The 14,878-nt window shown below is 36.2% G+C and overlaps 1 protein-coding gene across 1 annotated transcript; it reads right to left on the bottom strand.

The window, feature by feature from the left end:
* Positions 1 to 9,951: 9,951 nt before the first annotated feature.
* Positions 9,952 to 13,563, bottom strand: LOC115990045 (glucan endo-1,3-beta-glucosidase 9). The gene is made up of 2 exons (XM_031113909.1): positions 13,172 to 13,563; positions 9,952 to 11,401 (listed from the first exon to the last, which is right to left on the bottom strand). Exons 1-2 carry the CDS (start codon positions 13,513 to 13,515, stop codon positions 10,288 to 10,290), a joined length of 1,458 nt encoding a protein of 485 aa, XP_030969769.1. The 5' UTR covers positions 13,516 to 13,563; the 3' UTR covers positions 9,952 to 10,287.
* Positions 13,564 to 14,878: the final 1,315 nt, after the last annotated feature.

Below are 14,878 nucleotides of genomic sequence, written 5' to 3'. Positions count from 1 at the left end.
GTAGAATTCCTATTAGAGTTGGGGAGGCACTATATCAGTCTAACCATGGGGTTTCAAGTCTGAAGATAGTACCCATTCTTCAAACTGCCCTGAATGTCGTACAAGAAGTTAATGTCATGGTAAGTGAGATTCAGGCCATATAGTTGGTTAAGGCGCCCCACACAACTTACCACCCTATAAAAATTAGGCAAGTACTAGTCGGGGCTAAGACCGTAAAAAATGATGGTCCTAAGTAAGAAGGGATCTACTGGAAACCCAAGCCCACCCTCTAGTATAGCCATTAAGGGAAAGAAAACTACCCGAGGTAATCTCTGGTCCTCTATGTCTCCCTCATGACAGTATGCTATATTTACATCATGAGGGATGTTAAATCTAGTTTTGAAGGCCTCTACGTTTGCATTAGTGTTTAAAAAATAGGAAAAACCCTTTTTTTTGTGCTAGAATAACTAAGAAAGAACAGGAAAGAAAGAGCTAAGAGGTAGAGGAACTGTCAGGGGCGATTTTTGCGCATAGCCATATGTCTCCTGCTGGAAGTGTGACTTTGCTAAGCTCGGATTTTTTTTAGGAAGTTCAACCTGAAACTTGACATTGGGCCACATAGACCAATGACTTCCGGTGTATTTTTAAGCTTACAAAATAGATGAAACCCAAAGTCTTAGAATCATGATAATGGTTGAAATAAATAATATACTTAGCATGATAGTTTTGATTAAATGGTAAGTTGATACGTTATTATTATGTATATTAAGTGATGTTCAATATTAGAAAATAATTAATTAGGTGTCAAATGTCCAACAATGGGATGACTCTAATAGTCCATGTCTAGTTGCGATTCTTGGTTCATGTTCAACATAATAAGGTATGTCTAGCAATGGTTCACGTCCAAATAATATATGTCTAATGGTAGTTCATTTCCAAAAAATATGTGTTCAATGATGGTTCATGTCCAAAGAATATATGTGCGATGGTGGTAGATCGATTTATTAATATGTATGTTCATTAATGAAGTATTAGTGAGATCATATTTATTAAATAATGAGATACTATTAAAATAACTTGCATCCAGCAGTAAAATAATAATGAGTTAACATATACTTAATAATGTAATCTTGAAAATAGAGAAAGATTGACTTATCTTCACAGTTTGTAGCTCCAACCGTAGAACAACAGCGGACTTATGATGTTTCAACAGCACGATAAAACGAGTCCAACAGTACAATATGATATTAAGAGTCCTTCTGTGGTAACTTCATGATTTAAGGGGAAAAATGGGTGCAGCTGGAGGGAGAGAGAGCATGTCCAATCATGTGTATAGGTTGGTGAAGTTTATTCCCTTTCATCATGCACTTAAATGACTTTCCCCATGTAATGCTCTTGTAGTTTTTTAGTCAAATATGAATGATGTTGCCTTCCATGAGAATGACTCTTAGTATTGTAAGTTTTTTCCTTTCATAGGAAAGGTTTTTAACATTATAAATATATGTCTTCCATAAGAAAGAGCTTTTAGTAATAAGTTCTTGGAAGAGTGTTTGATATGTTTTAAGATGTGTGGGGATGGTAAGAAATATATATATATATATATATATTTTTTTTTTTTTGTAAGATATGGTGTTTGTAATATGTATAGGAATTATATGTAGACACTTTGCTGGATATGGATCTTGTATATGTATACTTTGGGAGACATGGAGTTTAAAGATATATGAGAAGTGTGTATGGGCATTTTTTGGGGAATGTGTTTGTAAAATATATGGAAGTGTGAGATAAATAATATGAAGGTTAAATGTAGCAAAAGATGCTACTGAAGTTGTTTTTTTTGTGATATAACATTGGTTATGTTGCTTTCTAAGAAGTGAAGTATTACAAGGGAAATAGAGAAAGAGATGAAGATGTGTTTATGAGCAGTAAAATGATGATATTTCAGAATAATGGAGTGTGAGAAAGATGGGTAATGGATAATGGTGTTGTAATATGTGTGTTGTGTTGTTATCTATGAAAAGGGATTTTGTAAGAGAGATGGAGAAGTATGAAAAATGTGTATGTGGCAGCCAAATGAACAAAGTTTCAAAATTTTAAAGTGAGAGAGGGATGGATGGTGTGGTGTAATAAGTGTGATGTAATGGTGTGTTGTGTTGTTATCTATGAAGAGAGATTTTGTAAGAGAGACGAAGAAAGATATGGAGATCTTTAGAGCTATGGCAGCAAAATGAATGAAGTTTCAGAATATTGAAGATGAGAGAGGGATGGATCCCCCCCTCTTAGTGTGCAACTTGGTCCTCTTTATATAGAGTCGAGCATGTAACTAAATTAGAACTAGTTAAAGAGAAATTTAGCAAATAAGGAAAAATATTTGACAATGTAAGTGGTCTCATTAGTGGGATTTTGTTTTTTAGCCAAAAGAAGAAAGTTAGAGACTTTAATGGTGTTGGAGGCTTGGAGCTGCTATTACAGCTGTCAATCATAGTTGTTACAGCTGGATGATGTCAGTTGAATGACATTTTTTGCTTGGAGGAAAATACTTGGCACTAAATTCATGGTTTGGCTAAAGATGGTAAAATAATATTTAAGGGATCCTTCTATTTCCGGTACTACAGCTGGAGCTACTGCAAAATGTGCTAGAGCTGTTGCAGCTTCTGCAGAAGCTGTTTTTGCAGAGGCTATTTCTGCTTTTGCAAGAGCTAGAAACAGCTTTTGCTGGAGTTGCTGTTAGTATTTTTGGTAAGTTTCTTCTTTTGGAAAATTATGTGTTTAGTCCATATATAATTTTGGTAAGTAATAGACTAGTTGGTTGATATTTGATGAAATTTTAAAGATGTAATTATGGTCTTTTTGTATTTAAACCAAATATTGGAGAGTAAGGAGAGCATTTAATGCTAGATATGAGATATTAATATATATTTAGCCGTGTGCTTGGAATTGATTTAGATGATAATAATATAATTTATATGAAATACTATAATCATATTTTTAAACTTATATTATATGATAGACATTAATTTTTATGTAAAGATCATGAAGAGTTTTATCATTTTGAGTGTTATGTGATATGAGAGGCTTACCAAATGTTACCTATTACACATTGACCCGTCAGAGTTTAGGGAATTGGGGAAGACATGCCAAGCAACATGCTTTCCTTTATCAACTTTGAACCACTGGAGCTTTACTGAACATATTTCTTGGCCTTCCATACCACGACTCCCAAAATTCCCCCGATGAGACTCATGAGCATGGATCATGAGCCGAAAAATGAGATGATGTGCTATGAGCTTGAACTATGGGCTTTGACTCATTTTTGTGTAAATATGGGCTCTTTTGGGCTTTAGAAGAGATTTTCCCAAAATCCATGGTGTTGACGTGGTGCAGGTCGCCAATGAAATGAAGTCATGTGATGTGAAAAATTTGTTCTCAACAGGAACTTACAGTATAATCTTGTGCTAGCAAAGATGGTCTCAGGAGAGATATGAGGCTTGGGAAGAGGAGATTAGTAAGGTTTTGAATTTGGAAGAAAATAAAGAAGATTATGGCAGAAACCATGGCATTATTTATAGGGGGAGATGACATTAAATGCAACTGTAAAAAGTAATAATTGGTAACCGCCATTAATCCTTTCCACGCAAACATCAGTAATCGAAGCGTCAAATCATCTGGACCATCCAATGTGACAGCCATGGCCACGCGTGCACAAAGTACAAGCCGTCATGTCTGTTGCATTTATTGGCTGACGATTGATCTTCCCGATGTGTAACAGTAGTTTTGAAAGTCTTTACTGACCCTAGAAACGAAGGACCCCGATCCCACCTCCACTTCATGAAGATGGGATCGTGGGGGGGTATTGTAAGGACATGAGGTCGGTGACTGTAGACACAGCATTTTGTACCCTTTACGACTTGGGCCCCCGTTCTCCAATGATGCTCAATTCTAAGGCTCAAGGCTAGTTTAGAGCCCAATCAGATATCAAATTAACCTGAGGAGTGTTAAAATGGAAAATATTACTTTTTAAATGCACAAAAATCTATTTTTGGAAATAAAAGACCAAAGTGGCCCTTGACCCACGTACATGGGCAGAAGCTTGCGTATGCGGGCCAAAGCATGCGTACGTAGCTAGGGTTTCAGGAGCATGAAAAAGGCGAGTTTTCTATAATAAGAGCTGAGGTTTGGAATGAATCTCACATTGTCTGAGAGCCGTTCCAAACCCTTTTTTTTCAACTATAAAAAGCCTTACATAGTATATTTTCAAAACACACAGAAATCTCACAGGAAAAACTTAAGATTCACTAGAAAATAGTGAATCAAAATGGAATTTTCCACAAAACACCCTCAGTCAATTTTATTTGATTGAGACCTTTTCTGGCCCTAATCCTTTTAGTTTAACGTTGCTAATCGCTTATTTAATTACTTGTGATAGATTTGACTAAGGGGAACAATCAAAATCAAAGCTTGGGAACTCCTTTTTAAGGTATCAAGCTTCAACCTTTATTTTCTCTTTTTAGTCTTTCTTTTACTGTTTAATCTGTTTTTCTTGCTTTGTTTGTGTTATAACCTGTTTGTTTAGAGTAGGTTTATGTTTTCTTGTATTTTCTGAGCATGTTTGGCTATTAGAATTAGGGTTTTTGTTTTTACTCTGTTTCTGTGTTTTTAGGTCTTCTGGGCAAGGATTTGTGTATGCATAATCTTGCCTATGCATGCAAGCTTGATTATGCATACGCAGGCCTGTTCTTGCGTGCATGAACCACTGTCCAGAAACCCTAATTTTTCTTTGTTTGTTTTGTTTCTGCATTCACATGCTTGTTCTGTTTAGCTTCTTTTCATATGTTTTAGGCTCTATAAGTCTTTATGCCCCTACCCCACACGCTTGTTTGTCTTTCAACATGCTTAGATTAGGGTTTCTATATTTGTTTCTTGCTTTGACGCTATGCCATTCATTCACATGTCCATGCATCAATGCCATAGGTGTTGTGTTGCTGAAAGGTAAGTAAAGGGTAAGTCATGCATTAGAAATGTCCATGCATTTGTGTTGGTTTTATTTTTATGATATGATGAAGCATGCTTAGATGTATGATTAGGGTTTATAATGTGTTAATGCCTTGTTCATAAGATGATTTGCTTGCTATTGATGATATGCATGCTGCTATGTTTGGACTGTTGCCTTGTTTAGATGTATGATAGGGTCTTTCAACAATGCTAGGGTTTCTTTTATGTGTTTAGCTCTCCTTTGCTTTGTGGATAGATAAGTATGCATGTTTAGAGATAAAAGATGTCATGTTGTATGTTAGATGCATGATTAGTGTGTGTGTGAGTTTAGAATACAAGTGTTGAACTAGTTTTTAATAAGGTTAAGATTAAAACACAATGATGGAAGGCCAACCTTAGGGTTGGGAGATCTTGGGTGCCTAAAACCTTTCCAAGAGCGTATCTAAACTCCGAACTCATACTCTAGTAGTAAGATCAAAGGTCCTTCCTCGAGAGGACGCCATATATATGGTTCCCAGACCATTGCAAAAATAGGTGGCAACTCCAAAAGACCCCTGGTGTCCATAGTGATTGGTGTTAGGATAGGCCCAACCCAGTAGCCATAACATACAAACATAGGATTGGTGCTCGGGGGTGGCCTAATGTTATTGGACTAGGCTCGGCCCAATGTCAACGAACAAACCGGGGATGACCGAGGACTTAACAGTCAATATTCGGATCGGTCCCCGAACACTGTTAGTGCCTTGGGGGAATCCACTATCAAACACTGTTTGGCGTATGGTACAAGTTCCAAGAGAATCCTCAAAATGGGCCAATTTACTAGAGATTATAGGCAGAAGTGGGGGCCACATGGGAAAAGATAGAGAAGTAATCATTTGGGTCCCCACTAAGAGGAGACTATAAAAAGGAAGAGAGGAAGAGTGGGAAAGGGGTTGGTAAACACGAAGGGGTGAAGAACAAGAGTGAAAGAGAGGGAATAGGAATTAGGGAAGAGTAGGGATTAAGAATGAGAGGTGCAAGGGTTAGAGGATTAGGCTGTCAAGGCAGCATTTGAAACTATACTTAATAGCAGTGCAAGGAAACCCACCAACAAATAAATTGGAAGCCCAAATTCCTCCTCTCTAGAGGAAGCACCATTGGGTTTGGGTACCACATAATCAAAATTCACTATTCAATAAAAAGATATTGAGTAATGTTGTAACTTAAGACTACAATCAATTTTATAGCTAAACTTTGTCCATAGAAAAAGAAGGTGAATTTGACATCCAAAATTACTTTTTGTTTTTTTGTCGCTCACAATTTGTTAGTATAAATTTTAGCGGTAATTACACTAAACCCACTTGTGGTTTGGCCCGAAATCACTTTGCCTATACGTGATTTAAAAAGTGTCACTTTACCCACCTGAGGTATATTCCGTTTGTTTTTCGTAACTCACCTCTATTAAAATTAGAGGTAAATAGGTATTTTTGCTCAAATTTCATATTTCTCTCCTCCCAAAACAAAAAATAGCACAAAAATGCAAGAGAAACAAGATCAAAAGGGAGGGTTTTGTGAAAATTAATATTTGATTTGGTGGGTTCACTTTGCAGATTTCTCCTCTCTTCGCCTTTGCAGTGGGGGGTTTACAGTGGTTTGGGGGTTTTAGTTAGAACCGGTGTTAGAGAATTTCGATTTTGTTGTGGGTCAGCTTTGGAGGTTTATGGGTTTTAGTTCTATGGGTTTTGTTTTGAATCACTAGTTCTGGGTTTGGTTTTGGTTTGAATCATTAATTATGGGTTTTGGTTTGAATTATTGGGGGTTTTGGTTTGAATCACTGATTCTGGGTTTATTGGTGGTGGATGGTTACAAAGTTCTAGATTTGTGTATTGATGCCGATGCCGATGTCAATGCTATTGTTTTGTTGATGGGTTTGTGGCTTTTGTTGATGGTCTATGGTTAGTGGTCTATGGACGGTGGTTCTGGGTTCGTGGATTTTACTGATGATCAATCGTCTGTGATCGTTTGTCGTTGGGTTTCATTCATTTTTTTTTTTTCACTAAGCAAAGTTGTGTTCTTCATTTTATTTATTTATTTATTTTTATCTTCTTCTAATCTGAATCAAAGAAAGCCAAAAAAGGAAGAGAGAGACTCAGGGAAAGGGATGAGTGAATAGAATATCACCACCGTTTCTTTCGATTACCTTTTCTCACCTCCATCATCATCAATGTATTCAAAACTCCGACATACTGCACTTCTTCGTTCAATAGAGCTCGGTACAGCTTTCCATTTGATTTACGAATTTCATCAATATTGTATTGTTCGGTTATTTGTGTAGGTTGATCTGGGTTTTATTTTTTTGGGTATGTTCTTCATGTTCAAGATTTATGTGAATTGAGAGAGAGACCAATACCACTTTTTGATGTTGTTTCTCTTGCATTTTTTGTGCTAGTTTTTGTTTTAGGAGGAGAGAGATATAAAGTTTGAGCAAAAATACCCATTTACCCCTGATTTTAATAGAGGTGGGTTACAAAAAACAAACGGAACATACCTTAGATGGGTAAAGTGACTTTTTAAACCACAGGTAGGTAAAGTGATTTCAGGCCAAACCATAGGTGGGTTTAGTGTAATTACTCCTAAATTTTATATACACTCTTTGTTAACACATTTTTTATTCACTCACAATTTATTATGTCAAATATATATATATATATATATATATATATATATATAAAAGGTAAATTACGTATTTGGTTCTTATCATTTACACTATATTTCAATTTAGTCCTAAATTTTCAATTGTTTCAATTTAGTCCCTAACTTTTCAGTGTCATGTCAATTTAATCCATGTCATTATCTTTTGGATGAAAATTTATGACATGGCAAATTGTCAAAATAAAAAATTAGTTTATTGCCAAATCAACGAAAACTAATTTTTTATTTTTAGCTGTTTGCCTGGTCAGCAATTTTCATTTAGGAAATAACGATATGGAATTATGGACTAAATTGACATGGAACTAAAAGGTTAGGGGCTAAATTGACACAATTGAAAGGTTATGAACCAAAATGAGATATAGTGTAAATGATAGAAATCAAATACCTAGTTTATCCGAAAAAATAATGAAAAATTATATGTTTATAGACTCATTAATCATTATTTATGAAATTTGCTTCCATACAATCATCCACATGTTGTGTGAAGAACTCAAAAACACAAGTGTAAGGGCTGTTTTTGGATCCTAGGCCAAAAAGGTAAAAGGATTAAGGCCCAAAGAGCCCAATACAAAGAATTTGTAGAAAGTGGGCTGAAAACTAGGTTTCAATGAATTGGACAATGCTCACAATAGATTAAGGATGGAAATAAAATAAAGAAAAATAAGTTTTATGCGAAGAAATCATTCTTCGGCAAAGTCCGAGGAGAGTAGTTTTTGAATATATTTCTCTTTGACTTAATTATAATTATAATTCTTAGTGCTACAGTCTTTTTCTTTCTACAGATTCTCAGATGCCCCACTCTATAATGGTGTCTTTCATCCTTATATCCCCCTTTTTTGCTTCATCTCCACCCTCCACGTGTTGGTCAAGTTGCTTGCTTTGATCCTTATCCCATCAACACCTTCCTCAAGTCTTTGGTGGTAGTTGTAAGGCTATATATTACTGTTCAAGTATCACCTCCACATTAATGCAGCCAGAGAGTTAGTTACAGAGCATTTAATGCGGTCTTTGCAGCTTTCCTTTAGATATTTCTTAACTTCTCTTTGCCTTATTCCCTCCTGATGTTTATCCTTACTAGTAGAATTGCTTTGAGCATTGCTCTTGATGGCAGGTCAACCTTTTTGACCTCTTCTCTGTTAAGCCGGGGAGGCATTTCTCCTTTGACTGCCTTACCAAACCCTTATGACCGTAATCCGTCCGTAACTCACTAACTCATACTTCCTCATAAACGAATACCTGTCCTTAGACTACTAAATGTCCTCGAACATGACCCACGGCCCAATACACATTTCTGGGTTGTTTATCCCTACAACAAGTAAGTTACACAAATAATAAGTTATTGATTGGTATTGAAATATTTAGTTAGTCAACAGACTCAGAACTAACTCAGTACATATCGTACAAGTATGAACCATTTTCCAAGACATAACACTCCATGGGAATGAGATGTAGTTCTTTATAATTCTAATCAGAAATTTCATTCTGGAATTTCAGATTTGATTCATAATTTAGAAAGAATAAATACTTTATAATTAGTTTTTCTTAGAATAATAGTTGAATGATTAAGTTTATATTTTCTTAATAGTTCAAATTTTTGGAATAATTGCTAATTTATCATGATATTGGTCCTAAGTATAAACCCAAGCAAGAATCCAGAACCACTCAACCATCCCTTTTAGCATCTAATTTTACCACCTTCTTTTGTATTAATTTTACCAATTTCACGAAATTGTCAAAATAAAAACTTGAGAGAGAGACCCTACATCCTCAAAAAGGAGAGATGATCTTCACAAATATTGAGTATTTGGGCTTAACTTTTCCTCATAAACAGATACCGTCATCGAAAGAATTTTGAGTGTCCTTGTAACTTAGTTGAAGTTCTCATAGTAAACAGTTTACTGTTTGGTTTAAATAAGATAACTCAATAACATGAATAAAGAGTGCCAATGACAGTTCAATAGTAATGACATTTTTTTTAGTATTCCATGTCTATGATTCAAACTCCACCTCCCCACCCCCCCTGTCTATCTATCAAAAAATAATAGTAATGATAATAACAATAACACAGATAGCCAAATTCTTAAGGTGTTTAAAAGCTAGTAGAGCCTAGAAAACAATTTTTTTTTTTTTTTTTTTTATTTTTTAGAGGGGGAGGTCAGAGGCGTTTAGCACGAACTTCAAAGTCTCCAATCTAAATGCTATTGCAGTAAACATTCATGATTTGATTGTACATGTTCAAACTTGATGAATCATTGGGGAGCCAACAAACAAAAACTTGGTCTTTCCTACAATGCCCCACCAATGAAATGATCCCATTTTGCTGTCCTCCTTATTTCATCTTCTCAGCCAAACAGTTCATAAAGGATGAAAAGGATTCATGTCTAATGTCAACCATCATAGACCACGATGCAGATTTGAATAGACATTTCATTTCAACTAGGAACAATCTTTCAAGTTTCAATCACACTCAATCACGAAAGTTTAAGATGAACATGCATGAAACAAGAATGGACCATGAGTCATAGAAAGAAAACTTACAAACAAAACCTAACCTTGTGATCATAACCACAACAATATACCTGAGGAGATAAAAGAGCTACAAAAATTCCCCTCACATATAGATACCTACAATGTAAACCTGAGCAAACATACTAAAATGGTTGTTAGCAAGGTTGTCCACTGGAAATAACAGGCCCGATGAAGTGAATCTGATTGAGAAGTGTGAAGTTCTACTGAAAATCTGCAATTTCCCACTGATGGATCAACAGTTGTGATTAAACCCAAACCTCCAAAGTCACAGCTGTCTGTCCTTTGATCATGCTGCTGATAGTAGCTATTAAACGCATATGATATATTCCCAGGCCAGCTGATATTGAAACAAGACCCACCAGGAGAGAGTGCAGTGCAATCAGCAACAGAACATGCCTCTGAAGCTCTTGCACTTGCATTAGACAAGTCTCTGTTATTGTTCACAACACACCACTTGGATGGAAGATACTCCACATTTTGTGCATTCACTAGGTTTTTTGAACCCTGACCAAAATCAACCTGATACTTGGCTTGGCCATCAAAAGTAAACACTCCCCAGTGTCTCTCAAAATTTCCAGTGGTTATGCTTCTTTGGTCCTCATCTAACAGGCTATATATGTATGTTTCAATCGGTGGATCCTGAGGTCTAAGTGGGGTACCCAATTTTCTATGAAGATGATTTATCAGGCCTTTCATGAATGTCTCTGCAATGGATGGGGTTGCGTTTGTTGCTCCATCTGTAGGCCAACCAATCTGTGCCACAACAATATCTATTTTGGGAAATCCTACAATCGATAATGCATTAACAAGAGTATCATAGCTTAAGTCAAAGCTATTTTTGTATGTCTTGTGGCTGTCATTATGAGGGTGAGCAGTTTCTTTGAACAGAGAAAAGGCAAGGGAAACGTTCTTGTTTTGGTGGATAGTTACAAATGGAGAGATGGTCACAAAGAATGGTGAGCCATGTTTACTGAGAAATGTGAGGAGCTGGATCATGGTTTTGTTGAGGTCAGACCTGAAGTGTCCCTTTGAGGGCAGGTTGGATTCTGACAGGAAGGCATCAAAACTGCAAGGGACCACAACCCTCACCTTGCCTTCCAAGTTTGCTTTGATCAAAGCTGCCTGGATGTTTGTGGCTGCTCCAATGACAAAGGGATGGAACTGTTCACCATAATGTTGGAGAAATGGCTCATCTCCAACAGCAACATACCTGTAGATACTCTGGTTAGTAGCTATATAAATAAGATGAGCCCACACCCTTATGGATAAGCAAAACCAATTTACCTTTTGGTTAGAACAACAAACTCATACTAATAGTTACTGGGGTAATATAAGAGGCTCAAAATAGTCTCATGCCCTAAATAGTTTGTCCTTAATTTGCATCGCTGACTAAACATGCAACATGCAGAGAGAGGGGATAGTGACATAAAGAGGAGCACAGAAGCAAACTCGTCCTAAGAATCTTAAGTCCTAAGTGATCATAACTAGATCAATATGAAACCCATTAACAATTAGGGTGAAGTGATGAAAATAGGCAGCAGTTGTGACCTGAAACTTCATTACACAGAGGAAAGCTTGTGTCTTAAAAAGGTGATAGTTCTACTTTACTAAACTAACCTTGCAAAGGGCCAGAGCACTGAGAGTCTGAGACTGGCAACAAGGGTTTATCTGCCAGAACTCCAAGCTTACACATTCACCAATCATTTCTAAATGGTTTGTGATCCTAACATGCACACACCAAAACCTGGCAATTTCATGCCCCTAGCAAGCAAAAGACAAACAGTTTTTACTAAGTACAATGACTTGTATCTGTCAAAGCATCCATTATAAATCAAACTATACAAGTTTTACCTAACAGTGTCCAGCCATGTAACTATGTAAGCATCTTTTTTCCATTTCAAATACAATAAAACGGGGCCAAAGTACCAGGTAAAACAATAATGCAACTTCAAGTTAACAAATTGATATTTCCTCTCCTCCTATTGTCCCTCAGTCACTCAACATAAGCCCTAGCAGGTTCGCTGCTTCAGTCTGAATAGATCAAAGCTGCAAGAAATACAGTACTTTCTAATTATGAAAGTGTGCATCACCCTTGAAAAAATCAAGGGAATCATAATTTCACTAAAAATATTCACATGACAAAGTAAATGAGCTAGAACTTTTTTTTTGCTAATTTTGCTAATTAAAAATGATGAATGAACTAGAACTAGTAATTATTAGTAATCATCAATTTTTGACAATGTACTAGATTTGCCAGCTAGGCTCCCAACTTTTCAACCACACATGTTGGCATCCGTATAGTTTGATTACAGTGTTTACAAACACAATCAGCTAGCAAATGAAGCGATCTCATGGACTATTTTGCATATTCAATGGAGTGTTAGAAATGATTGTTACTACCATTCATTTATTAAAAAAATAATTACCAAATTGGTAGTATCAATTAATAGTCCATTTCTCTTTCTTTTCAGATTACTGTGTTATCAGTCAATCCATTGACTAGGACAATGGATTTTAAGGTGCCTTAAGTTCATCAAGCATTTGCTCTGCAACAACTGCACTAATGTGAAAAGCCTAACTCCCCATGGTCTTTTTTCAATCAACTAGAGACAAAACCAAAGGATCGGCTAACTACATTTCCACCACAAATCCAAAATTGACTAAAAACCTATAGTCCAAGAAACCAAACCAAAAACACAGCAACCATGTATGGTGACACATTAAAGAAAAGGATAACAAACCAAAGCCACAAGAAAGATGAGGAACAAAAAGATTCCAAAGAACACATACAAGCAGAAAGACAAACAAAGAAAAGAAAACCCAGATACCCTCTGCTCATTAAAAAATAAATCCAACATTTTCATTTCCAAGCATTAGAGGCAAAACCAAAAATGACCCAAGGCCAAGAATCTCATTGCAATATATAATTAAACGCCATTGAGCCAAAGCCCAAGAAAAGAGAAAGAAGTCAAAAACATACTCAATTCGAACTCCACTGCCTCCATTAGAGAAGTAGCGAGTGACATTATCGTGTACCCAACTCTCTGCAGCCTTCTTGGAAGAGTTAAAGCTTCTGAGCATAGAATTTGGAATGCCCACAGTGACACCAATATTGGACCCAGAAAGCGCTGGAAGAACAAGTGGGTCAGCATCAAAGAGCTTGACTTTGGTGATGTTGTTGGACTTCAAGAGCTCCACCACCTTGGGCGGTGGGAGAGGGTGCGAGGCGGTGTTGCCCCAGTTGATGCCTATGGCTCGAACCCTAGAGATGGTGAGGATGAAGAAGAAGAAGAAGAGTATGATTGGGCAAAGATTCAGAGACATTTGTAGCTTAGCTTGTGAAAGAGAGTTTGTCAAGGACTGGTGGGAGTGAAAATTTGACAGTGTTGAGCAGAGGAGGAGGTTTGGTTGAAAAATATAAAAAGGACTTTAAAAGCTGATGTGGAGGAAAGTGATCAAGACTTTGGTCGGACCTTTTGGCAGTTTACTGTTTGTTTGTTCAACTGCTTTGCTGACATAGATGTTAAAGTAAAGCAAAGCATCAATGCGATTCTGCGAATGGGAACATTTAGGGGAAAATACATTTTAATGGGAATGGTTGGGCCAGTGCCAAAATTGGAAGTGTTGGTTGTGGCTGTCTGGTTAAGCACCTCAGTGCATTGTTTAGAATATTTTTTTTTTTTTTTTTTGGAAACATTGTTTAGTACTGTGAGCATGTGATGCGAACATCTTCCTGTGTGTTTGAATAAGTTAAAAATCATATTCATACATAAAGAGATTTTTTTATTGTCAATTTATATATCAAATTTCTAGAATTTTTTTTAATGTAAATTTATATTTTTGTCCCAAAAGAAAAATATAGTATCTTATATACCAATTACATACAACCCACGTCTCACAAAGGAGTGCTCTCACACTAGTGGAATTAAGAACATGTGAAATGGGGTGCAAGCATTACATAAGATAATAAATTCAAATCAAGATAAGTTATTAATGATGCAAAAAACCAACAGTTGAGCTCCTCGTCGTAACAGATGGACGATGCTAGGAATGGGGTTGTCTCTATGGATGAGAATCTTGCAAAATGAATTAAGAGGAAGAGTAACATGCCGGTGTGGCGTCAGCCAGACCACTTCCGATGTTTAAGTCAATAAGGGAGAATGATTCCAGAGAGAAAATGAGTTGAGAGTGATTTCGTAGAGTATTTGTGTGTACCTTTAATTTTTGTTGTCTTCTCTTTTATAGTTACGTGTCTCATTAATGGGCAATGATGTGCTACATTTATGCTCAATGGCTAATGTGTTACAGAATTTTTGTCTGGAGATCACAGCTCATTCTGTGATCGTTGCTCTGTCTGTTACGTTTCGTCATCAATGTGCGTAATAAATGCGTAACATCTTCTCTGGGTGAATGACGATCTTCCTTGTAATGACGACCATAAATTTCTGGTTCATCAGTTACCATTCATTAAAGTTATGAAATTTTTAAAAATTATATCCTGTCTTATTTTTATTTGGGTTAATTACTATTTTAGTCCCTAATGTTTGCCTTATGTGTCAAAATGAATTCTAACATTTCAAATGTATTAGTTTAATTCCTAACATTTTGGAATAGTATTAAAATAGTCTTTATCATTAAGTAATGTATGAAAAATGCTAACACGACTAACAATGTCAATAAAAAAAAA

Source organism: Quercus lobata, chromosome 1 (assembly GCF_001633185.2).
Source record: "Quercus lobata isolate SW786 chromosome 1, ValleyOak3.0 Primary Assembly, whole genome shotgun sequence".
In the NCBI taxonomy this organism is placed as follows: Eukaryota; Viridiplantae; Streptophyta; class Magnoliopsida; order Fagales; family Fagaceae; genus Quercus; species Quercus lobata.
This window is presented reverse-complemented; position numbering and strand designations above follow the sequence as displayed.